Source organism: Henckelia pumila, unplaced genomic scaffold (genome assembly GCF_033568475.1).
Source record: "Henckelia pumila isolate YLH828 unplaced genomic scaffold, ASM3356847v2 CTG_461:::fragment_3, whole genome shotgun sequence".
Classification (NCBI taxonomy): domain Eukaryota; kingdom Viridiplantae; phylum Streptophyta; class Magnoliopsida; order Lamiales; family Gesneriaceae; genus Henckelia; species Henckelia pumila.
Window position 1 is genome coordinate 990,596 of NW_027331831.1, and position 27,400 is coordinate 1,017,995.

At 39.4% G+C, this 27,400-nt stretch overlaps 2 protein-coding genes across 2 annotated transcripts; one reads left to right on the forward strand and one right to left on the reverse strand.

Moving 5' to 3' along the window:
* Positions 1-17,262: 17,262 nt before the first annotated feature.
* LOC140872181 (uncharacterized) lies at positions 17,263-18,837 on the reverse strand. Its single transcript, XM_073274968.1, has one exon. It carries the CDS (start codon positions 18,421-18,423, stop codon positions 17,467-17,469), a length of 957 nt encoding a protein of 318 aa, XP_073131069.1. The 5' UTR covers positions 18,424-18,837; the 3' UTR covers positions 17,263-17,466.
* Positions 18,838-22,421: 3,584 nt separating this feature from the next.
* On the forward strand, positions 22,422-26,561 carry LOC140871442 (uncharacterized). Its single transcript, XM_073273948.1, has 3 exons — positions 22,422-23,867; positions 23,976-24,091; positions 24,179-26,561. The coding sequence occupies exons 1-3, from the start codon at positions 22,422-22,424 to the stop codon at positions 26,559-26,561; spliced, it is 3,945 nt and encodes a 1,314-aa protein (XP_073130049.1).
* The last annotated feature ends 839 nt before the right edge of the window (positions 26,562-27,400 follow it).

Genomic DNA, 27,400 nt, shown 5'->3' on the forward strand with positions numbered 1-27,400 from the left:
CCTTCATCTAGAATCTACCTGATAACCATATCTTTGTTGACTGCAACATCCCTACGTCATTCCCAATGAGTAGGATGTCATCAACATAAAGCACTAAGAACGTCACCGCCTCCTTAACTACTTTCTTGTACATGCACGGTTTCTTCGGGTTTTTGATGAAACCAAAGTCCTTTATTGTTTCATCAAATTTCTGGTTCCAACTTCTTGATGCTTCTTTGAGACCATAAATTGATCTCTGAAGCTTGCATACCTTATGCTCGCTTCCCATGGATGTGAATCCTTCGGGCTGCATCATATAGATTTTTTTCTTAATGTTTCCATTAAGAAATGTAGTCTTCACATCCATTTGCCATATCTCATAGTCATACCATGCTGCTATGGCAATAAGGATTCTTATGAACTTGAACATTGCGACTGGTGAAAAGGTTTCATCATAGTCAATTCCTTGTCTTTGAGTATAACCTTTTGCTACCAATCGTGCCTTGTAGGTTAGTACCTTACCATCAGGCCCAAGTTTTCTCTTGTAGATCCATTTACACCCTATTGAAACAATTCCATCGGGAGGATCTACTAAAGACCAAACTTGGTTTGTATGCATCGAGTCTATTTCCGACTGCATAGCTTCAAGCCATAAATTCGAATCCGCATCAGAAATTGCTTCCTTGAAGTTTCTTGGATCACATCCAATGTCGGATTCACTTTGATCCCCTTCAAGAAGAAGACCATATCGAATAGGAGGTCTAGAAGTCCTCTCGGATCTCCTAGGTGTAGGGGTGTCCACTGAAGGTTCTTGAGGTGTGGAATCGTTATTTTGTATCTCGGGTTCTTCTCTAATTTCTTCAAGTTCTATCATCTTGTCTTTCTAATCTAATAAGAACTCCTTCTCCATGAAGGTGGCATTCCTAGAAACAAACACTTTTGTTTCAGTAGGATGATAGAAATAATATCCGATTGAATTCTTCGGATATCCTACAAAATAACATAAGGTGGATCGACTATCCAACTTATCTCCCACTGTCTGCTTCACGTAAGCAGGACATCCCCAAATCCTCAAGTACGAATACTTAGGAGCTTTGCCATTCCATAACTCGTATGGAGTTTTATTCACTGCTTTGGTGTGAACATTGTTCAACAACAATACCGTCGTTTCAAGTGCATAGCCCCAAAATGAAGGAGGGAGCTCAGTGAAGCTCATCATAGATCGAACCATGTCCAACAAAGTTCGATTGCGACGCTCCGAGACACCATTCAGCTGAGGTGTCATAGGAGGAGTCCACTGAGAGAGAATCTCATTCTCTTTTAGATAGCTCAAAAACTAAATACTTAAGTATTCTCCACCTCGATCCGATCGAAGTGCTTTAATACTTCTACCTTATTTGTTTTATACTTCAGCCTTGAATTCTTTGAACTTTTCAAATGATTCAGACTTATATTTCATTAAATAAAAATACTCATACCTAGAATAATCATCAGTAAAGGTAATGAAGTAGGTGTGACCAAATTTAGTACCGATACTAAATGGTCTGCAAACATCTGTATGGATCAAATCCAATAGATTTTGACTACGCTCAGGCTTCCCTTTGAAAGGAGATTTAGTCATTTTTCCTTTTAGGCAGAACTCACAAGTAGGTAGAGAGTTAATATCAGATATATCAAACATGCCCTCTCCCACTAGCTTGTTCATCCTCCTTGAGAAATATGACCTAGCCTAGCATGCCAAAGGTTTGCCGGGTTTTGACTATCGTTTTTCCTTTTATTTGTTTTTACCGGTTTATTAACATAATTAATTGGAACGTCTTTTAATTTTAAGTTATATAGATCGTTTTCAAGTTGTCCATTTCCAATTAAACATTCATTCTTGTAAATATTGCAAATCTCATTCACAAAATTGCATGAAAAACCATCTCTATCAATCATAGAAACAGAAATAATGTTTTTAATCAAATCTGGCACAAATAAAACATCTCTCAAAAGTAACTTAAAATCATTCTGCAAAACTAAATAAACGTCTCCCACTGCTTTTGCTTCAACTCTGGAACCATTTTCGAGCCTCAGCTGGGTCTCACCCATCCTAAGCTTACGACTTCTTGTCATCACCTGCAAATCATTGCAAATGTGAGATCCACATCCGGTATCCAATACCCAAGAAGTAGTATTAAGTGAAACATTTATTTCAATGTAAAATATACCCTTTGCAGTTCGCAACTTCTCGAGGTATTCCTTGCAGTTACGTTTCCAATGACCGGGTTTCTTGCAGTGATGACAGACATCTCCAGATATGTTCACATTTGAAGCTTTTGTCTTGCCCTTCTTATTTGGTACAATTTTCTTGGGTGGGGCAGAACGTTTCTTACCCTTTACACTTGGCCCCTTCTTGGAGTAAGAAGAGGAGCCAACCAAGAGTACCGGTTTTTCCTTCTTTAATGTGGCCTCATAAGACACAAGCATATTGACCATCTCTTCAAGGGTGGCCTCTATCTTGTTCATATTGAAGTTCACCACAAATCCGTCAAACGACAAAGGAAGTGAAAGAAGCAATAAGTCTGTATTCAATTCATGCTCTAATGTCAAATCGAGTGTTACCAACTTCTCAATTAGCCCAATCATGTGTACCCCATGCTCACGGACAGAAGTCCCATCTCGCATGCGACATGTCATGAGCTCTTTGACGGTGGCATACCTCTCCGACCTTGACTGAGCTCCAAAAAGTTCCTTGAGGTGCATGTGTATGTCAGCAGCATTCACGGCATCCTCAAATCTCCTCTGGAGCTCATCAGACATTGAAGCTTGCATATAACATTTAGCCTTGATATCATGGTCCCACCATTGATCAAGTTTTGCCAATTCTTTCGGACTTATATTAGCCGGTGCTTCCTTTTGAGGATTCTTTTCTAACACGTAGAAAATTTTCTCCGAGTTTAGAACAATCTTTAATTTACGGAACCATTCCGTATAAATTGCGCCAGTCAATTTTTTTTGTTCGAGAATTGAGTATAGTGTATTGCGCGAATTCATTGTAATGAAATACTGAAGAGAAACAGACAATAATCAGTGATTGTTTAATTAATTTATTAAGACATAAAATATGGCAAGATTTAATTTTATAAATTTCACTCCCACTATTTTAACGATTTCACTACCCTCTAGTGAAAACGGGAAACTTGTTTCCTTAGTGGGAACATGGAGTCCAATTGACAAACTATAGTCCCGAATAATATCAGTCAACCATAATTTTCAAAAGGTAGAGCCCAATTTCTTCCAAAGCAATCCCCATGTTTTTACCTCATGTCCAAGAAGGGCCCAATAATATGACGCCCTTTATTGTGACATGTCAAGATAACCCATCAATATTAAGTTGTGATGGACGGTCGCCATGTGGATCCCAAATAATATGAGCCAATCCCATGGGAGTTCCACCCAACTTACAACATGTGTCGATCCAATGTACAGCTTTCCGACGAACGGGCCCCCCTAATAATATGAGCCGGACCGTGCCCGCAGGTAGCATCTCATACATTGATCGTTGATGGAAGGTAGGAACATTTAAAGAATATTTAAATTCCCTTTTGTTAATCTTGATATCAATTTTAAATCATATTTAAAATGAGGGATTTTTAATTTTGAAAAATTCGTCTCATCAATCAACATTTGTATGCTTGCAGGATTCATGCAATTTAGTTCTAAACATGCATACAACTATAATATCAAATATTATATTTAGGATGATCGACTCCAATACTAATCGATCTGTGGTTGCCAATCACGAGTCTAAGTCCAATCCTAGGTGATATGCAAATATGCAATGCAATCCTATTACATTGAGCTTCCAATTTACATTTTTTCGGTCTTTATTGTCTGCTGGGCCCACCTTTGTCTTCAAATCTTTATCTCCCACTAAGTCTAATAAATTTACAATAAATTTCGATGACAAGTAGGGGATACATATTTAAGGGTAGGAACGGACCATAAACCAGGCCCACTTTTTATTACAAATGACAATTCAAATTTGGGCCATAAACCAAGCCCATTAATAAAACCCAACAACAATAAAAACAAATGTAAATAACCTAACATACACCTACAAAATTGGTCATGGCAATCGATCATCCTTTTATCCAATAATTAATTCAATAATTAAATAATTGGATAACATGCAATGGCATCATAATTAAAAAGATAAAATCAAATTTTATCTTATCCTTTCATAAGATCATATCTTATCATCAATTGTACCAAAATAATTAATTTTATAAAATCTAATTTAACGGATAAAATTTATAAATTTTCAAAAAATTTAAATTTATCCAAAAATCAATTTTAACAATTTCGGACTCAAACAATTTGACCCGACGCCTCGTGGACCAATCAAAAACAATTTTCGATCGGACCAAAAACTAAAATTTCAAAAATTTCAAATTCTTAAAAATTAAAATTTTAATTTTTTTTCGGACTGCCCGGGACATTCCCGGGTAGCCCCGCCTCCACGTGGGACAGGGCTGCCCACGTGGAGGTGGGCAGCGCACTGGGCAGCGATCAAAGCGCTGCCCTGTTTCCTTCAAAATTTTAATTTAAAAATTCGTTTTGTTTTCAAAAAACCGAGGCTAAAAATTTTGTACAATCGATTAGTTTTAATCGTTTGATCAAAGAACAACCTGGATCTGATACCACTATTGGAACACGCGTTCTCTGATCACACGGATGTGATACCCGGAGCAGCGGAAGTTTAAAAATTTTATTTTTCTATATGGAACGATTCCATATCGTGGGTATCAAATCCAAACGATTAAAATCTTGCAAGTAAAAATAAAAAATCACAATTAAATATTTTTACCTCTTCAAGCAATGGCTTGATTAGTGGACTCCAACAGATTTAATCTGCTCTTGTTGTAAATCCCGGGAACCGATGACTCGCTCGATCAATCTCCGGAATCAGGTCCACGAATAGAAAACAGAAACCCTCTGATTGATTGCACTAGAAATCAATCAGATGTTTATCGTAGAGAATAAACAGATTTGATCTGTCAATTCAGAAAGTGACTTTTCAGAAAAATCACAGATTGAATTTTCTCAAAAAAGGGAGAGAGGATTTTCGAAAAACCCTCCTTTTATTTTATTTGATTTTCGAAAATACCAAATAGGAATTAATGTAGTGTTTTCGAAAACTTCACATGTATTTATGTATAATTTCTAGACTGGATTAAGTTATATCTCTATTAGGACTCTAATTCCTTAGGGCCCATAATCCATAACTTAAGTCCAACAAGCCAAGCCCGTTATTATAGAAATTAATATAAAATTCATCATGACTCCGATTGATAAACCGATTTCACCAATGTGCACAGAAACCATTTCCGCATCTTTTAAAGTCAAGATAATTTTTCTGAATCCGAATTCAGTGATTTCCAAAAATGTCCATCCCTATGTCATTTTAGGAAATTCCACTCCCTTTAATTAAGAAGTCCAACTTCTCTTTCATTAAATTTAACTCTTTAAATTTAACTATCTCAACGGGGTTTAGTAATTCATTACTTGTGTGACCCTCAATGGTTCAGAGATACAGCTAGCCGCAGGCTCACAACTCCTTGTGACTCGGAACAACGATTTCCGACTTACCCAACGAATCATGGTAAGAGAGTCTAGCAACATCGTGTTGGATCACGGTCGTTCTCCGGATCGAATAAAAAAGTGATACCCGGTGCAGCGGAAGTTTTAAAATTTTTATATGGAACGATTCCATATGGGTATCAAATTCCTACGATTAAAATTAATAACATAAAATTTAAACAATGTAAATTTTACCTTAAATTCTCGAAACGAGATTGCGGACACCAACAGATTAAACTGCTCTTGTTGTATATCCCAGGAACTGATGAATGAACGTTTCTTCAATCAGGTCCACGAACAGAAGTTTAATCCCTCTGATAGACTGCACTAGAAAGTTTATCAGAAGTTTCTACGAAGAGATAGAACAGATATGATCTGTTAAATCAGACTGCAAATTCGAAATTTGCAGACTGAAATTCTTGAACACAGTAGGGGAGGGGGGGCGGCCGAAATCTCTAGAGAGAGAGCTCTAGGGTTTCGAATTTTATGCCTTGTATTGTGTAATTTCTGCACTGCAATAAATTATTTATAATGTGGGCTGCTAACAGCTTAGAGCCCATTAGTCATAAGTTCAAGCCTGACAAGCAAAGCCTGCATGTTCAAAAATTAATATAAAATTCATCGTGACTCAGATTGATAAACCAATTTCACCAATGTGCACAGAAACCATTTCTGCATCTTTTAAAGTCAAGATAAATTTTCTGAATCCAAATTCAGTGATTTCCAAAAATGTCCATCACTATGTCATTTTAGGAAATCTTACTCCCTCTATTCTTAAATAAGAAATCCTACTTCTTTATCCACTAAATTTAACTCTTTAAATTTAATTATCTCAACAGGGATTAGAAATCCATTACTTGTGTGACCCTCAATGGTTCAGGGATACAGCTAGCCGTGGGCTCACAACTCCTTGTGACTCGGAACAACAATTTCCGACTTACCCAATGAATCATGGTAAGAGCGCCTAGCAACATCACCCCATGATTCCCTAGGTATCACTGATAGTGCCTGCAAGAACCAATAGATTTTGGTTAGCGTACAGTACGGTCCCTTCATCCATATATCCCGATCGAATCAACAACCATTGGTAAATCAAGAGTCGTTCGAGATTCGATAACTATGCAATTCATCTTGAAGATCAAATAGTGACATCGCATGTACTACTAGGAAACCAAGTAACCTAAAACACATCATGTACTCTGGCCAGAGATTCATCACACTAATATCTCCTCAGATTGCATGGGATATCCACACTCGCAAGTGTGCGGTGAATCCTTGACAACAAAGCATCGAATCCTATATGTGTCGTAACTGTACCCAATCCCGACACCTGATGACCCTAATAGAGTCGGTAAATGAGTCAAAGCACAGTACTAGCATATAGAGTCTCAATGATGTTTCAAGTAATAAGGACTAATGGTGTACAACCAAAACCGCGGACTATATCCACTCGATAAGTGATAACCATTTGGAAAGTCCGAATAGGGTAGTTCGATCATTCATCATATGAATATCCATTTGCATGCTTCGAACATCTCTATGTTCCATACCAATGAAACGTGGTACTCGGCATCGCAAATGCTAGTCTCAATCTCGAGCGATCCTTATCCTTATTTGTGGACGGCTCAATTGACTAGGAACTGTTTAGAATATACAGTGAACATAAGATGTGTTTCATGACAGTGATCTCTCTATAATCACTATCTCATCTTACTTTAGTATATTCAAGGTCTTTATCAAAGTAGCAACAGTATATCATTATATAATAATAAATAAAGTGAACGCCATTTAAAGAACGTATATTATATTAAACAAAGATTGTTTACAAAAAGAGACTCTCAAAACCCTTAGCCACAAGTTGGCTAGCGGGGCATCAACTCTTTCAATCTCCCACTTGCCCTAAAGCCAACTAGTCATACTACGTAGTCCCATTGCTTCGCGATGTTTGTCAAATAATGGTCCTGGCAAGGGCTTAGTAAGTGGATCAGCGATATTGTCTGCAGAGGCCACTCTCCTCTTTCCACGATCTCCCGGATGATGTGGTATTTTCTCAGTACATGTTTGGATCTTTGATGAGACCTTGGTTCCTTTGCCTGAGCAACGGCACCCGTGTTGTCACAGTGCACCGGGACTGGACCAAAAGCTTCAGGAATAACGCCCAACTCTTGGACGAAATTCCTCATCCAAATGGCCTCTTTAGCAGCAGCTGATGCTGCAATGTATTCTGCCTCAGTGGTGGAATCCGCTGTGGTGTCCTGCTTGGAACTCTTCCAAGAGACAGCACTGCCATTGAGCATGAACACAAATCCAGAAGTTGACTTCGAGTCATCCACGTCACTTTGGAAGCTAGAGTCGGTATAGCCTTTCAATTTCAGTTCTCTTCCTCCATAAACCATGAATACATTCTTAGTTCTTCTCAAGTACTTAAGAATATCCTTCACGGCTTTCCAATGCATTTGACAGGGATTGACTTGATATCTGTTCGTGACACTCAGAGCAAATGTCACATCCGGTCTGGTAGATATCATCCCATACATGATACTCCCTATGGCTGACGCATATGGTATGTGTGTCATTTTCTCTATCTCTTCGTCAGTCTTGGGACACATAGACTTGGATAGAGAGACTCCATGACACATAGGTAGATGTCCTCTCTTGGACTCATCCATTGAAAACCTTTTCAATATAGTGTCGATGTAGGTAGCTTGAGTAAGTCCTATCATTCTCTTAGATCTATCTCTATAGATCTGTATCCCTAGAATATAGGACGCCTCACCCAAATCCTTCATCGAGAATCTACCTGACAACCATATCTTTTTTGACTGCAACATCCCTACATCATTCCCAATGAGTAAGATGTCATCAACATAAAGTACTAAGAATGTCACAGCATCCTTAACTACTTTCTTGTACACGCATGGTTCCTCCGAGTTCTTGATGAAATCAAAATCCTTTATTGTTTCATCAAATTTCTGATTCCAACTTCTTGATGCCTGTTTGAGACCATAGATCGATCTCTGAAGCTTACATACCTTATGCTCGCTTCCCATGGATGTGAATCCCTCGGGCTGCATCATATAGATCTCTTCCTTAATGTTTCCATTAAGGAATGCAGTATTCACATCCATTTGTCATATCTCATAGTCATACCATGCAGCAATGGCAATAAGGATTCTTATGGACTTGAACATTGCGACTGGTGAAAAAGTTTCATCATAGTCAACACCTTGTCTTTGAGTGTAACCTTTTGCAACCAATCGTGCCTTGTAGGTCAGTACCTTACCATCAGGCCCAAGTTTTCTCTTGTAGATCCATTTACACCCTATTGGAACAATTCCATCGGGAGGATCTACTAAAGAACAATTCCGACTGCATAGCTTCAAGCCATAAATTCGAATCCGCATCAGAAATTTCTTCCTTGAAGTTTCTTGGATCACATCCAATGTCGGGTTCACTTTGATCCCCTTCAAGAAGAAGACTATATCTAATAAGAGGCCTAGAAGTCCTCTCGGATCTTCTAGTAATAGGCGTGTCTTGTGATGATTCTTGAGGTATAGGATCGTTATTTTGTATCTCGGGTTCTTCTCGAATTTCTTCGAGTTCCATCATCTTGCTTTTCCTATCCAATAAGAACTCCTTCTCCAAGAAGGTGGCATTCCTTGAAACAAACACTTTTGTTTCAGTAGGATGATAGAAATAATATCCGATTGAATTCTTCGGATACCCTACAAAATAACATAAGGTGGATCGACTATCCAACTTATCTCCCACTGTCTGCTTCACATAAGCAGGACATCCCCAAATCCTCAAGTACGAGTACTTAGGAGCTTTGCCATTCCATAACTCATATGGTGTTTTGTCCACTGCTTTAGTGTGGACGTTGTTCAACAACAATACCGCTGTTTCAAGAGCATAGCCCCAAAATGAAGGTGGGAGCTCAGTGAAGCTCATCATAGATCAAACCATGTCCAACAAGGTTCGATTGCGACGCTCCGAAACACCATTCAGCTGAGGTGTCATAGGAGGAGTCCACTGAGAAAGAATCTCATTCTCTTTTAGATAATCCAAGAACTCGGTACTTAAGTATTCTCCACCTCGATCTGATCGAAGTGCTTTAATACTCTTACATAGTTTGTTTTCTACTTCAGCCTTGAATTCTTTGAACTTTTCAAATGATTCAGACTTATATTTCATCAAATATAAGTACCCATACCTAGAATAATCATCAGTAAAGGTAATGAAGTAGGTGTGACCAAATTTTGTACTAATACTAAATGGTCTGCAAACATATGTATGGATCAAATCCAACAGATTTTGACTACGCTCAGGCTTCCCTTTGAAAGGAGATTTAGTCATTTTTCCTTTTAGGCAGGACTCACAAGTAGGTAGAGAGTTAATATCAGACATATCAAACATGCCCTATCCCTCTAGCTTGTTCATCCTTCTTGAGGAAATATGACCTAGCCTAGCATGCCAAAGGTTTGCCGGGTTTTGACTATCGATTTTCCTTTTGTTTGTTGTTACCGGTTTATCAACATAATTAATTGGAACGCCTTTTAATTTTAAGTTATATAGATCGTTTTCAAGTTGTTCACATCCAATTAAACATTCATTCTTGTAAATATTGCAAATCTCATTCACAAAATTGCAAGAAAAACCATCCCTATCAAGCATAGAAATAGAAATAATGTTTTTAACCAAATCTTGCACATATAAAACATCTCTAAAAAATAACTTAAAATCATTCTGCAAAATTAAACAAATGTCTCCCACAGCTTTGGCTTCAACTCGAGAACCATTTCCGAGCCTCAGCTGGGTCTCACCCATCCTAAGCTTGCGACTTCTTGTCATCACCTGCAAATCATTGCAAATGTGAGATCCACATCCGGTATCCAATACCCAAGAAATAGTATTAAGTGAAACATTTATTTCAATATAAAACATACCCTTCGCAGTTCGCAACTGCTCGAGATATTCCTTGCAGTTACGTTTCCAATGACCGGGTTTCTTGCAGTGATGGCAAACATCCTTGGATTTTTCCACTTTTGAAGCCTTTGTCTTGTTTTTCTTCTCGGGTCCGGTTTTCTTGGATGGGGCAGAATGTTTCTTACCCTTTGTACTTGGCCCCTTCTTAGCAGAAGAAGAGAAGCCCACCAAGAGAACCGGTTTATCCTTCTTTAAAGTGGCTTCATAAGTTACAAGCATATTGACCATCTCTTCAAGGGAGGCCTCTATCTTGTTCATATTGAAATTCACCACAAAACCGTCAAACGATGAAGGAAGAGAGAGAAGTAATAAGTCTACATTGAGTTCATTCTCCAATACCAATTCAAGCGTTACCAACTTCTGAATGAGCCAAATCACGCGTACCCCATGATCACGGACCTAAGTCCCTTCACGCATGCGACACGTCATTAACTCTTTTACAGTAACGAACCTTTCAGCTCTCGATTGAGCCCCAAAAAGTTCCTTGAGTTGTGCGTGAATGTCAGCAGCATTCACGGTATCCTCAAATCGCCTCTGGAGTTCATCAGACATCGAAGCTTGCATATAGCATTTGGCTTTGATATCATGGTCCCACCATTTATCAAGTTTGGCCAACTCTTCCGGACTTATATCAGCTGGTGCTTCCTTCGGAGGAGATTTTTCTAACACGTACAACATCTTCTCCGAGGTCAAGACAATCTTCAACTTACGGAACCATTCCATATAGTTTGCGCCAGTCAGTTTATTTTGTTCGAGAATAGAGAATAGTGGATTGCGCGAATTCATCTTAATGAAATACTGAAAAGAAACAGACAATAATCAGTGATTGTTTAATTAATTTACTAAGACATAAAATAAGGCGAAATTTATTTTATGAATCTCACTCCCACTATTTTAACGATTTCACTACCCTCTAGTGAAAACGAGAAACATTTTTTTTAGTGGGAACAAGGAGTCCAATTGACAAATAATAGTCCCGAATAATATCAGCCAACCATAATTTTCAAAAGGTAGAGCCCAATTACTTCCAAAGTAACCCCCATGTTTTTACCTCATGTCCAATAAGGGTCCAATAATATGACGCCGTTTATTGTGACATGTCAAGATAACCCATCAATATTAAGTTGTGATGGACGGTCGCCATGTGGATCCCCCAATAATATGAGCCAATCCCATGGGAGTTCCACCCAACTTACAACATGTGTCGATCTAATGTACAACTTTCCGACGAATGGGCCCCCTCAATAATATGAGCCGGACCGTGCCCGCGGGTAGCATCTCATACATTGATCGTTGATGGAAGGTAGGAACATTTAAACAATATTTAAATTCCCTTTTGTTTAACTTGATATCAATTTTAAATCATATTTAAAATGAGGGATTTTTAATTTTAAAAAATTTGTCTCATCAATCAACATTTGTATGCTTGCGGGATTCATGCAATTTAGTTCTAAACATGCATACAACAATAATATCATATATTATATTTTAGGATGATAGATTCCATTACTAATCGACCCGTGGTTGCCAATCACGAGTCTAAGTCCAATCCTAGGTGATATGCAAGTATGCAATGCAATCCTATTACATTGTGCTTCCAATTTACATTTCTTCGGTCTTTATTGTCTGATGGGCCCACCTTTGTCTTCAAATCTTCATCTCCCACTAAGTCTAAAATTTACAATAAATTTCGATGACAAGCAGAGGATACATATTTAAGGGGTGGGAACGGGCCATAAACCATGCCCACTTTTATTAAATATAACAATTCATATTGGGCCATAAACCAGGCCCATTAATAAATCTAACAATAATAATTAAAACCAAATGTAAACAACCTAACATACACCTATAATATTGGTCATGGCAATCGATCATCCTTATCCAATAATATTTAATTCAAAAATTAATTTATTGGATATCATGTAATGTCAATAAATATAAATAGATAAAATCATATTTCATACATAAAATCTTATCTTATATATAAAATCATATTTTATCTAGTTTATCCATAAAATCATATTTTACATATAAAATCCAATTTTATACATAAAATCATATTTTATTATCAATTGCACCAAAATTATTAATTTTATAAAATCTAATTTAATGGATAAATTTATAAATTTTCCAAAAAATTCAAATTTATCCAAAAATCAATTTTTAAAATTTCGGACTCAAACAATTTGATCCGATGCCTCGTGGACCAATCAAAAACAATTTTCAATCGGACCAAAAACTGAAATTTCAAAAATTTCAAAAAATCAAAAAATTAAATTTTATAATTTCCGGACTGCCCGGGACAATCCCGGGCAGCCCGGCCTCCACGTGGGACAGGGCTGCCCACGTGGAGGTGGGCAGCCAATCGCTGCCCGATTGCCCTGGAATTTAATTTAAAATTTTCGTTTTATTTTTCTGAAAAATCGAGGCCGGTACAATCAAATAAATTTTAATCGTAAAATCCGAGAACAACCTGGCTCTGATACCACTGTTGGATCACGGTCGTTCTCCGGATCGAAAAAGAAAATGATACTCGGTGCAGCGAAAGTTTTAAAATTTTTATATGGAACGATTCTATATGGGTATCAAATTCCTACGATTAAAATTGATAACATAAAATTTAAACAATGTAAATTTTACCTTAAAATCTCGAAACGAGATTGTGGACACCAACAGATTAAACTGCTCTTGTTGTGTATCCCAGGGACTGATGAACGAACGTTTATTCAATCAGGTCCACGAACAGAAGTTTAATCCCTCTGATAGACTGCACTAGAAAGTCTATCAGAAGTTTCTACGAAGAGATAGAACAGATATGATCTGTTAAATCAGACTGTAAATTCGAAATTTGCAGACTGAAATTCTTGAACACAGTAGGGGAGGGGGGGTGGCCGAAATCTCTAGTGAGAGAGCTCTAGGGTTTCGAATTTTATGCCTTGTGTTGTGTAATTTCTGCACTGCAATAAATTATTTATAATGTGGGCTGCTAACAGCTTAGGGCCCATTAGTCATAAGTTCAAGCCTGACAAGCAAAGCCCGCATGTTCAGAAATTAATATAAAATTCATCGTGACTCAGATTGATAAACCAATTTCACCAATGTGCACAGAAACCATTTCTGCATCTTTTAAAGTCAAGATAAATTTTCTGAATCCAAATTCAGTGATTTCCAAAAATGTCCATCACTATGTCATTTTAGGAAATCTTACTCCCTCTATTCTTAAATAAGAAATCCTACTTCTTTATCCACTAAATTTAACTCTTTAAATTTAATTATCTCAACGGGGATTAGAAATCCATTACTTGTGTGACCCTCAATGGTTCAGGGATACAGCTAGCCGTGGGCTCACAACTCCTTGTGACTCGGTACAACAATTTCCGACTTACCCAACGAATCATGGTAAGAGCGCCTAGCAACATCGCCCCATGATTCCCTAGGTATCACTGATAGTGCCTGCAAGAACCAATAGATTTTGGTTAGCGTACAGTACGGTCCCTTCATCCATATATCCCGATCGAATCAACAACCATTGGTAAATCGATAGTCGTTCGAGATTCGATAACTATGCAATTCATCTTGAAGATCAAATAGTGACATCGCATGTGCTACTAGGAAACCAAGTAACCTAAAACACATCATGTACTCTAGCCAGAGATTCGTCACACTAATATCTCCTCAGATTGCATAGGATATCCACACTCGCAAGTGTGCGGTGAATCCTTGACAACAAAGCATCGACTCCTATATGTGTCGTAACTGTACCCAATCCCGACACCTGATGACCCTAATAGAGTCGGTAAATGATTCAAAGCACAGTACTAGCATATAGAGTCTCAATGATGTTTCAAGTAATAAGGACTAATGGTGTACAACCAAAACTGCGGACTATATCCACTCGATAAGTGATAACCACTTGGAAAGTCCGAATAGGGCAGTTCGATCATTCATCATATGAATATCCATTTGCATGCTTCGAACATCTCTATGTTCCATACCAATGAAACGTGGTACTCGACATCGCAAATGCTAGTCTCAATCTCGAGCGATCCTTATCCTTCTTTGTGGACGGCTCAATTGATTAGGAACTGTTTAGAATATACAGTGAACATAAGATGTGTTTCATGACAGTGATCTCTCTATAATCACTATCTCATCTTACTTTAGTATATTCAAGGTCTTTATCAAAGTAGCAACAGTATATCATTATATAATAATAAGATAAAGTGAACGCCATTTAAAAAACGTATATTATATTAAACAAAGATTGTTTACAAAAAGAGACTCTCAAAGCCCTTAGCCACAAGTTGGCTAGCGAGGCATCAACTCTTTCACATCGCCCCATGATTCCCTAGGTATCACTGATAGTGCCTGCAAGAACCAGTAGGTTTTGGTTAGCGTACAGTACGGTCCCTTCATCCATATATCCCGATCGAATCAACAACCATTGGTACATCGAGAGTCGTTCGAGATTTGATAAATATGCAATGCATCTTGAAGATCAAACAGTGACATCGCATGTGCTACGAGGAAACCAAGTAACCTAAAGCACATCATGTACTCTGGCCAGAGATTTGTCACACTAATATCTCCTCAGATCGCATAGGATATCCACACTCGCAAGCATGTGGTGAATCCTTGAAAACAAGCATCGACTCCTATATGTGTCATAACTGTACCCAATTCCGATACCTGATGACCCGTTAGAGTCGGTAAACGAGTCAAAGTACTGTACTAACATATAGAGTCTCAATGATGTTTCAAGTAGTAAGGACTAATGGTGTACAACCAAAACCGCGGACTTATCCACTCAAATAATAATAACCACTTGGAAAGTCCGAATAGGGTAGTTCGATCATTCATCATATGAATATCCATTTGCATGCTTTGAACATCTCCATGTTCATTACCAATGAAACGTGGTACTTGGCATCACAAATTCTAGTCTCAATCTCGAGCGATCCTTATCCTGATTAGCGGACGGCTCAATTGACTAAAAACTGTTTAGAATATACAGTGACTATAAGATGTGTTTCATAATATTGATCTCTTTTTATTCACTATCTCATCTTACTTACACTATAGTATATTCAATGTCTTTATCAAAACAACAATAGTATATCACAATATTACATTATGAAGAAAGATAAAGAAAATGCCATTAATTAATGTAAATTATATTAAACAAAGATTATTTATATATAGAGTCATAAAAGCCCTTAGCCACAAGTTGGCTAACCGGGCACCCACTCTTTCATTTAGAGCCTCTTGCCTCAACTCACCTACCTTTTAAGGATGTTTTTCATTTGCATAATCACACCCATGCTTTCATAAAAACTTTTTATGTAATAGTTGATTTGAGCGTCGGAGTGTATTCGTTAAAAGCCCTCTCAACGTCTTTGACTTCTTTATTGTCAGTAAGCACAACCCACCAAGAATTTTCAAAATTCAAGCAAGCGTTGATGCACCACAATCCACCAAAACCCTATTTAGGGTAATTAAATGTTTTGGCTACGTAATGAATAAATTCATCCAAATTTGATATTACCTTTTCCTTTGTTGGAAAGAAAATAACAAAATCACAAACATTATATATATATATATATATATTCATGTAACCCCGTGAAATTTTATTCAACACACATATAATTAATTACTTTGTGTTTTAATTCAAACAATCAAAACAATAGATCGAGTAATACAATATCAGACATAAATCGAGATATAATTTCATAAATATAAGTTTGATACATTAATGTATAGTGATTTAAATCAATCTTTTCCTTGAACCTTTGCACTAGTAAGCCCCGCACATGCATCAACGAAATCCTCATAAATGAAATCAGTGGAGAAAATCTGCAGCCTGTCACCCAACCCTTGAACAATGCACTGAGATATAAACAACCTCGAATATGGGTGGATCCAATCCGTCACGCACATTATCGGGTTATCGTCACTTGGACTTGGTCGAAATTCGAATTCATTGGATGCTTGATATTTCTATTCATGTCAAATGCCACAACTTGGTACGGTCATCTGGTTATTTTCAAATCGAATTTTTTTTTCTAAGTGAACTTGGTAAAATTAGACCAACTCAAACGATTCCATATATATACATATAAACAATAACATTTGAGTATTTGTGTTAGAATATTCCTAACGAACATTATAATGTTCTAATCTAAAAGGAGCTCTAATCTAATCTCGTAAAATAACATACAATATTAGTTATATCGTGTATGAATTAAATAATTCACAATCACATTAAACTAGCTTGAAGTTAGTCATTTTAATAGATTTCAAATTTATCCAAAATTGAAGTCAATAATTTTCATCAAAATCAAATTCATGAGGCCAATATAAATGAAAACGAACGATGTTTATCATAATTTTGAACTTATCATTCACGTTGTATGATAGAAAATGTTAGTAGGGGCCGGGTACAATAATTGTATTGCTCCAAAAACGACCGAACCGGGGTGTTTGGTCGGCTATACGGTTTATATATATAAAAAAAAAATAAAATTAAGCTGCTTATTTATATCACTGGCTATAATTTTTGATCTAAGTGATAAATGCTCGGTTCTAAGCGTAAGAACTTACAAGCTAGTTTGTTTGTTTCAAACAATGCAAACAAAATTATATAACATGACTAGAAGAAGGATCGAAACATATATATCATTTCAAATAATATGTTTTTTTTTTTGGGCTAATTGACAATGTTGATCAATTCATATTTAATATCAAACTAACCCAACACACGATGTGTGTTTGCAGTAGATCGAATATTAATTAATACAATATGCATAAATTGAGGTGCAAATCAATGAAATATATAAGTTTGATATATGTATGTATAGAGTATAGTGATTTAAATCAAGCTTTTCCTTGAACCCTTGCACTAGTAAGCCCCACACATGCATCAACAAAATCCTCATCGATAAAATCAGTCGATAAAACCTGCAGCCTGTCACCCAACCCTCGCACAAAACACTGAGACATAAACAACCTCGAGTACGGGTGGATCCGACCCGTCACCGGCTTCACGCACACTATCGGGTTATCGGCCTGGGGCGTGGCCGTGTTTTCGACCCGATAAAAGTGCCTCCTATGCACCACCGGCTGCTGCATTCTCAAATACTTTATGTTGCTCTCAAATTTCGTCCATGGCAAATCCGTGTCAATCCAGTTGTCTGTCAAGTAACCCGAACTCCATAACCCCGAACCCGCCTTCGGCAGCTGCGGTTCCCTCGGCTTCCACACGCAGATGACCCGTCCGGGCAGTAACTCGGATATCGTTTTACTAAAAACTTGATCGTCTTGAGGAATCAAGTGCTGTCCAAGACGGTCTTCCAGATATTTATCGAAGTCCTGCGGGTCTTTGTGCCCGTACTCGGTTCGGATTTCCAGGACTATGATCTCGGAACGTGTCTCCTTTAGGAACTTGTTGATATCATGGAGAACAACGTCAACGCTGTAAGAAACAAGGATCCCGTGGCATACCAAGCCATGTTCTTGAACCCGAATATCGAGTAGCCGAGCGCCGATTCGCAGCTGCTGGTAGATTGAGAGGGACTGGCATTGTGCCAAGGGTCTGGTGACGAGAGGAATGCCGATATCATTGGTGGCGGAATCATGGGTTCCGGGCCATACGATCTGGTTGATCTTGATTTCGTCCGGGTTGAGAAGAGACATCCAGTTTGCGCGGTCCGGCGGAACGTAATCGGAACCGGGGAATTCCGATCCTTGGCCGTATAACATGTCGACCAATATTTTCTTCTCTCTGGCGATAGCTTTCCTCCGTTCGATTTGCTTCGAAATCTCAGCTCCCATGTCTTTTTTTTTTTGTGGTTTTCTTCTGGTTTCACAAAATTATTAATGGAAAATTGTTTTTTTTTTACTTTATGTTTGTCACTTTGCGATTTCAGTCCATTATATTTTTAGATTTCAGTTTTAGTCCGCTATTTTTATTTTTTTGGCAATTTAAGTCATTTTTCCGACGTGGCGCTGAAGTGGCACCAATTCAGTGCTGATGTGGAGCTGACGTGTACAGTGCCACGTAAGCATTTTTTAATAAAAAAGACCAAAATTGCCAAAAATCAAAACATGCAGGACAAAACTGAAATGTGAAAACATAGAGGACCAAAATCGCAAAGTGATAAAAATATAGGACTAAATTTGCAATTTTTTCAATTATTAATGTTGAGGTGATATTTGAATTTTGCTTATTCAAGTTGAATATTATGCCTTGTACGTTTGCTTTATTGTTTTCATCAAAGTATTTGTGTAATATCTGTTTCGTTATCATGGTTTGGATGTTTTATGCAACTTGCTTATTTTTTTATATCAACTAGACGTGTACGCCAGATTGTATGAATACGAAAAAAAATTAAATTTTAGAATGCAATTTTTCTAAAGTATATAAATTTTATTTTTTTTAAAATAAAATATTTTTTTTCCTTCCAAAATCTATATTATTACCTCTATATATTGAATTTCTTGCATCGGACTTGTTTCATTGTCTGGTTGGAAGATATGCATGTATTGCTGTCAACTCCCCCACAACTTGGTAGGGTCTAATTAATTATTTGATTAGTTTCAAGTCGAGAATACAATAATTTTCCAAGGCGGACTGACTCAAACCTATCCAAATAAAGTGAATAATACGAGTTGGAGCTTAATCGATGATCCTGAGTTTGATTGATCTCTTTTGTTCATGTTTTCGGAAAAATTTGTTGAGGCGGGGAAAGCATATTGATATCTAATCAAATCTATAAAATCTTTGGCAATATATCTAGGGGTGATCACGGTGCGGTTTGACGGTTTTTCATAAGAAATTCAAACCGAATTGTCAATTGCGGTTCGGTTATATTTTATTTTTTTGTTGCGGTTTTATATGTAAAATCGTTTTCGCGGTTTTCGGCGATTTTAAGCGGTTGTGGTCAGTTCACGGTTTTTTTAATGATAGGTAAAATGGAAAAAAAAAATTTTATTCAAATTATTAAAATAATGAATGAAAATTATAATAAACAAAATAAAACTAAATAAAATAACAATCAAGCGACATAATAAAGTTAATCAACTATAATATGTTTAGGCAAGGTTGAAGATTAATATTTGTATAGAGAATTAGTAAATAGATTATGAAGAGAGAAAGAGGTGAAAATTTTTTGAAGAAGAATTGGGAGAAAAGAGAATGGAGGCGGCATAAGATCGAATCTATTGTGTATAATGTATATACAATGTGCTATAAATATAACCCTAGCTAAATACCACTATACACGGCGGTGCGGTGCGGGACGGTTTGGGCCAAAAATTATAACCGAACCATGGCGGCGGGGCGGTTTTTTTTTTTTAAAAACCGCGGTTATTTCAAAAAATAAGATACGACGGTGCGGAGCGGTGCGGTGCAGGGTGGACGGTTTGGGCGGTTTTTTTAAAAATGTGATCACCCCTAAATATATCTACATATTTTTTATAAGAAAAGAATCTCAATCAGAGTGCTTTGAGTATTTGACTATTGTGAATTGTGATTTACATGACTAACAACCACGGTTTATCTAATGAATCAGTCCAAGGGTTTAAACATTACACACCGAAAATAAAAGTAATCGGTATTAATTGGTATTAAATACATTAAATTCGTGGACAAATTATATATATATATATATATATATATATAATATCGTGGACAAATTAAATAATTCATAGAATTGGAATAATGCGTCCCAAATTAGTTACAAGTACTAACTTTATATTGAAATTAAGGAAAATGATTTTTTTGGGTTTGGTTCAATATTAGTTTTTCAAAGTTTGATTTCGATACACTAACTTTTAATTTTTTATTATTTCGGTCCAGTTGCTGATGTGAGTCGTGACAGCTTGACTTGTCAGATTTTCCTATATCACATCATCATTTTTTTTTGTGTCATGTCATTATTTTCCGGCAACACGTTAGAAATTAGAACAAAATAACCCGAAATCAAAAATTAGTGTACTAAAATCAAACTTTAAAACATTAAGGATAAATCAAAAAATAAACAAGTTAATGAAAAAAAAACTATTTTCCCTAAAATTAATGGCGAGTCTAAGCTGTCGCGGATGAGTCTCACTAAACTTGGTAGTCAACTTGCTAAACTATAAACATATTTTTTTGTAACAGTTATCAATAGCTAATGTAGCAAATTGAGGCATGAAAATATACAGATATGATATTTGTAGTCCTTGATTTATGCATTAATTATTATTAACTTTTTAGTTCTATATTAATTTTTAACAACTGTCAATTTTCATTCTATATATGATTATTTTCAACCGTCAGTATTAAAGAATTTCGAAAATAATATAAAGGATTTTGATTGAGTCCAAGACACGTTTTAAACGCTATTTTTTAAGAGATGTTTCCCTTATAAGAAAATCTCTGTCAAGAAATAAACAAAACCAACAGAAAGCAAGACAAGCTTTGAATATGATGATGCAACATATATATAAAAATTAAGAGACGATTCCGAACAGTTGTATTTTTTCTGAATTGACGTGCATCCGTTCATGAACCAAGACGTCCACTCGCGAACGGACACAAGGTCTCCGTAAATTTCGCAGTTTTGATTATCGTTCGTTATCGGCAATAAAATTTTTGAAAATATTAAATGAATTCAAAAAAATATTCTAACAGTCAGTCAATTTCAATCTTCTTCATATGAATAACATTATTTTTTCATTAAAATTTTTTTTTGCTTTAGACTTCAAAATTTTCAAATTAAATGTCCATTATATGTAAGACACACAGCCATAATGCCAACAAATCATTGCAACCATTGTCTCAAAAAATAATGGCCATAATGTTGAAATTTTTATGAGAAATTATGAAACATTAATACTCTTCAACTATAAACACAACGAGTTGCAGGGAAGAAATTCACACGAATATAAAACCTTAGTAAGAAAAATCTTGAAATAGGCATTCCTATTTCCTGTAGGTAGAATAGAGGAAGGAAGGAGTTTTAAGGGGGCTTATTGTTTTAAAAGTTTTGTCAAATGATATCACATACCCGGGATGACGATACCCCGAGTGGATTGGACCCGAAAAGATGGTATTAGCTTCTCGGGACAGCGGAGCAGGTCCTAGCCCGACTATCTTTAGAAAGTGTGATGATATCACATACCCGGGATGACGATACCCCGGGTGGATTGGACTCGAGAGGATGGTGTAACCGCAACATATTAAAGAACCCGGGACTGGGGGGCAGTAACCTGGGATCTGCAAGAAAGGCTTAACCTGGGAGGCCTTAGCACCCGGAACGATACAGGAGATTGAAAGGAACCCGGGTAAGGGGCCTGGGAGCTAGAACCTCCCGGAGTAAGCCTTCGGAAGTTAGGAAAGGAAAGGAAAACCAGTGGGGCCCCGGCCTTTCTATTTTTAGGGCCAGAAAACGGCCACGTTTATTTGAAGTATGTTAGGTTCAAATCACAAATCCAATAATTACTAAACACGATCCAAAGGAGTGGGCTCTGTCCGGAAATTATGGGGGTCTAAATCACACGTGATAACCATTTTATCACACTAAAAGTTGTCAGTAAGGCCATACCCAGTAATCATTGAGGACCCGGGTGGGCGAGTATAAAAGCCCATCCTGGGGGGCAAGGTAGGGCATGGACTGACTCTCTAAAAAAATATTGGTAGAACTTCGTCTCCAAACGAATAAGATATTCATATATTTTGTATCTTCGCCTACCTTTTCCGCTCGGAAATTTACCCATCCCCGGGTAGTCATTTTGTGATAATCGCATCATTGGCGCCGTCTGTGGGAAATTGAGTCTAAGGCGTAGATATGACCATCATCGATGATCCTGAAAGCTCTCGTCGAGCAGTGGCCGCAATCCAGGAGAAAGTGGATGCTATGGTGGACGCGTCTCTACAAAGAATCATGGCGATACAACAAGGAGAAAAGGAGGGCCAAAGGAAGGATAATGAAAAAGAAGTAGAAAGGGAAGGAGAGCCAGGACCGAGGCCCGAGAAAGAGAAGAGTAAAGGCATACACGTGGAGGATGAGGGAAATTCACATGCAGGATCGGCAAATGTCACCATGGCAGGGGATCTGGAAATGTTGAAGCAAAAAATACAAAAACTGGAGAATACTGACCCGCGGGAATCCGCACGGGTCAAAAGTTTGGGCTGTCCCTTCTCTCCAGAAATCATTGGGGAGCCATTGCCAGTCTATTTCAAGTCGGCCAAAATCAAAGAGTATGATGGCAGCGCTGATCCCGAGGAGCATGTAACCCGGTTTGAGAACGTGGCAATGTTGCATTGTTATGGTGATCAAATCAAGTGCAAGGTATTTCTAACTACCTTGGTGGACTCCGCCCAGAGATGGTTCGAAAATCTGGAAGAAGGAAGCATTAAGACTTTCAAAGAATTCCGGGAGGTCTTTTTGCAACACTTCAGCAGCAGCAAGCGATACAAGAAAATCACTCTCAGCCTCTTCGAGATAAAGCAGCTAAACGAGGAGTCTCTAAGAGCTTATATTAAAAAGTTCAATAGAGTGGCCTTGGAAATGCCTGCATGTGCACCTGAAACCAAAATCACTGCTTTCACGCAAGGGCTTAGAGAAGGAGAATTCTTCCGGTCTCTGGTCAAGAGGGCCCCCCGGTACTTCGAGGACCTCTTGGCTCAAGCCGAGAAATATATCAATATGGAGGAGGCCCAGCGACAAAAGAGGGAGAAGGACAGGAGGGAAGAGCAAAAGGAGAGAGGAAACCAGGGTAGTCAAGGAAGAAGAAGGCAGGATCAATCGGGGAGGCTTGCTGCTTTTGCTCCTCACAGGGTAGCCCGGGATCGGGAAATCCACTTGTGTGAGGAGAATGTCCAGCCATTGCCTCCAAAAAGGCCGAGAAAATACTGTTCGATACACCGGGTTAACACACACGACACTAGCGAGTGTTGGAGGCTCGTCGTGGAGCCAGGACAGCCTGTGCCCGAGGAAACAAAGCATGTGGAGAAAAAGCAGAGGGGACGCCCCTGGGTACCCCGGTTTGACATCTCGCGAGACAATAGGCCTGACCCCTCGAAATCCCGGGAGGTAACGTCACGGGGGCCTGACAAAGGACCCCGAGAGGGATCTTCCAAAGGGGTGATCAACATGATTTCGGGAGGATCCACTGATGGGGACTCTAATAGGGCTCGGAAATCTTGGAGCAAAAGAGAGGTCCTGGGAATCGAGGCCCGGAGACCAGATCCCTGCCCAGTCGTTACATTTGGGCCCGAGGATTTGGAGGGAGTGTGCTTACCCCACAAAGATGCTTTACTTATCCGAGCGTAGGTGGCTAACTATGACATAAGAAGGGTGTTTGTGGATTCGGGGAGTTCTGTGAATGTCATTTTCCAGGATGCGTTTGAGCAAATGGACTTGCGGGGATGTGAGGTTAACCCTGTAAAAACATCCCTGTATGGGTTTGCAGGACATACCATTCGGCCTAAAGGAGAAGTGCGGTTGCCTATTACGTTAGGATCGGGTGATACAAAGAAGACTGTCATGGCCCTCTTCACCGTGGTGGAGGCCCCATCTTCCTACAATATTATTCTGTGAAGGCCGGCCTTAAATGCCTTTAGGGCTGTCGCTTCCGCTTACCACCAAAAGATCAAATTCCCAGTGGGGGATCGAGTGAGCGAAGTAAAGGGAGATCAACACTCATCCCGACGGTGTTATGCGGACACCATTCGGGTGGATAACAAGAGGGCACGAGGGACGGAGAGGAGAGATGGTTCCAGACAAGAAGAGGTGTGCACGGTAGGAGAAGTAAAAGAAGAATATGAGGAGGTGGAGGTAGTGCCTGGACAACCGGGGAAGATCGCTCGGGTGGCTCGGGGGATGGAGCCTGCTTTGGTTGAGCAATTAAAGACCTGCCTGACCCAGAATGCGGATGTGTTTGCCTGGTCTCCTAAGGAGCTAACTGGAGTCCCGGCCCATTTGGCAGAACATAGGCTAAATATCCTCTCAGGATCCCGGCCCGTCAGGCAAAAGAAGAGACACTTCGGGGCAAAAAAAGACAAGGTCATTGCTGAGCAAGTCCGGGAACTTCTGGAAGCAGGGCACGTTAAAGAGGTACAGTTTCCTACTTGGTTATCTAACGTAGTGCTGGTACCCAAAAGTACAGGGAAATGGAGAATGTGCATAGATTTCCGAGACTTAAACAAAGCCTGCCCCAAGGACTGCTATCCCCTGCCCCGGATTGATCAGTTAGTAGATTCTACCTCTGGTTATGAGCTGCTTTGCTTTATGGATGCTTACCAGGGATACCATCAAATTCCCCTGGCTAGGGAGGATCAGGATAAGGTCAGTTTTGTTACGTCAGAAGGAACGTTTTGTTATGTGGTTATGCCTTTTGGGTTAAAGAATGCAGGAGCCACCTATCAAAGGATGATGGATAGAGTTTTCAAAAATCAATTGGGCCGAAATGTCGAGGTATATGTGGATGATATTCTGGTGAAATCCAGGACCAGGGACCATTTTATTCCTGACTTGGAAGAAACCTTTGGTACCTTGCGAAGGTACGGGGTGAAGCTTAACCCGGCCAAGTGCGTGTTCGGAGTGAAAAGCGGGAAATTCTTGGGATTTGTAGTGACCGAGAGAGGAATAGAGGTAAACCTGGAGAAAGTAAAAATTCTGAGGGAGATGCCATCACCCTCCTCCATTAGGGAAGTGCAGCGGTTGACTGGAAGAGTCACTGCCCTGTCTCGTTTCATTGCTCGGTCTGCCCACCGGAGTCATCCTTTCTTTCAGGTGTTGAGGAAGGCTCAGAGATTTGGATGGAGTGAGGATTGTGAACGGGCTTTCCAGGAATTAAAGGAGCATCTGGCAAATCCGCCCATACTGTTTAAGCCCAAACCAGGGGAGAGATTGTGGGTTTATATCTCCACGACAGAGTTTGCTGTGAGCACGGTGTTAATAAAGGAAGAGGGAGGAGATCAAAAGCCAGTTTATTACGTAAGCCATGCTCTGAAGGGGCCCGAGACCCGATACAGTGAAATGGAAAAGATGGCCTTGGCCCTTATTTTGACTGCCCGGAAGCTCCGACCTTACTTCCTATCGCATCCGGTCACTGTCCTGACCAATAGCCCCTTGGGCCGGGTGGTGACTCAACCGGATGCTTCAGGTCGATTGGTAAAGTGGACAGTAGAATTGGGAGAATACGATATAGAGTACAGGCCTCGGGCAGCTATTAAGGCACAAGCTTTGTCTGACTTCCTGACCGAGGTCATCACATTTGGACAGGAGGAGGTGTGGAGAATCTTTGTGGATGGGGCCAGCAGTTTGGAAGGAAGCGGAGTGGGGGTGATTCTCATTTCTCCCACTCAGGAAAAAACTAAAGTGGCGATAAGATTATCATCTTTCAAGTCAAACAATGAAGCAGAGTATGAAGCAGTAATCTCGGGCTTGAAATTGGCTCGGGAGTCGGGAGCCAGGCATGTGATTGTGTATTCGGATTCTCAACTAGTAGTACAGCAAGTTCAGGGAACTTTTAGCATCAGAGAGAAGAGATTGCAGGAGTATGTGGGACTTATCAAACAGCAAGGAGAAGAATTTTCTAGCTGGAGCATTGAGCAAATTCTCAGGGAGCATAATGCGGAGGCAGACGCCCTAGCCAGGGTGGCATCATCCCTCACTGGTATTGATAGCCGGGAGGTGATACAACAGTCCGGGTCGGTGATGGCCATTGAAGGAAGGGAAGAAGAGGCCTCGGAAAGATCCTGGATGGCTCCCCTTTTAGAGTACTTGCAGACAGGAATCCTTCCTGGGGAGGAGGCACATGCCCGGAAGCTCAGAAGGCAGGTAGCTCGATTCACCTTGATTAATGAAAAGTTATACCGGCGATCTTTTCAGGGTCCCTTGCTAAGGTGCCTAGCCCAAGGAGGAGGTATGTACTTCAGAAAATACGCGAAGGCTGTTGCGGAGATCACGGAGGGGCTCTGATCTTGGTCCGGCGTACCCTATTGGCGGGATATTGGTGGCCCACCCTGCAGCAGGATGCCCGGCAGGTAGTCAAGACGTGTGAAGGATGCCAAAGGTTTGGGAATTTTTCTCACAAGCCAGCGGCGGAGTTATAACCGATGTGGGAATCCTGCCCTTTTGATCAGTGGGGCATGGATATCGTGGGACCATTTCCTGTGGGCCCCAGACAGAGAAAGTTCTTACTGGTGGCAGTGGATTATTTCTCTAAATGGGTGGAGGCTGAGCCATTAGCGAGAATCACTGAAGAGGCGGTGTTGGGATTTATTTGGAAGAACATTGTCTGCAGATTTGGTTTACCTCAGAAGCTTGTCTCGGATAATGGGAGGCAGTTCCAGGGAAAGAAAATAAAGGATTGGTGCACAGAGATGATGGTAAAGCAGGTATTCACTTCCATGGCGTACCCCCAAAGCAACGGACAAACGGAAGTAACTAACAGGACTATCATCCAAACTTTACAAACCCGACTCTTTGGTGCTGGTAAAAGTTGGGTGGAGGAGGTTCCCGGTGTGCTATGGTCTTACCGCACTACCCCCAGGACGGCCACAGGAGAAACACCCTTCAGCTTGGTGTATGGGTCCGAGGCCGTGATCCCAGTGGAAATCGGACAGACCTCCCCCAGGGTGAGAGCTCACCAAGAGGGAGAAACCATGGACAGGACGTAAGAGTTAGACCTGATTGAAGAAAAAAGAGAACGGGCCGCTATTCGAATGGAAGCCTACCGGAGCAGGATAATCAAGGCGTTCAATCAAAAGGTCAAAACCCGGGAATTCCATATAGGAGATTTGGTACTGAAGAAAGTT

Coding starts and splice junctions, on each gene's coding strand:
- LOC140872181 (XM_073274968.1), bottom strand. CDS start 18,423: ATGGGAGCTGAGATTTCGAAGCAAATCGAACGGAGGAAAGCTATCGCC.
- LOC140871442 (XM_073273948.1), top strand. CDS start 22,422: ATGACCATCATCGATGATCCTGAAAGCTCTCGTCGAGCAGTGGCCGCA. Junction 23,868..23,975: donor GGCCCGAGGATTTGGAGGGA/GTGTGCTTACCC, acceptor GTCATTTTCCAG/GATGCGTTTGAGCAAATGGA. Junction 24,092..24,178: donor GAAGTGCGGTTGCCTATTAC/GTTAGGATCGGG, acceptor TATTCTGTGAAG/GCCGGCCTTAAATGCCTTTA.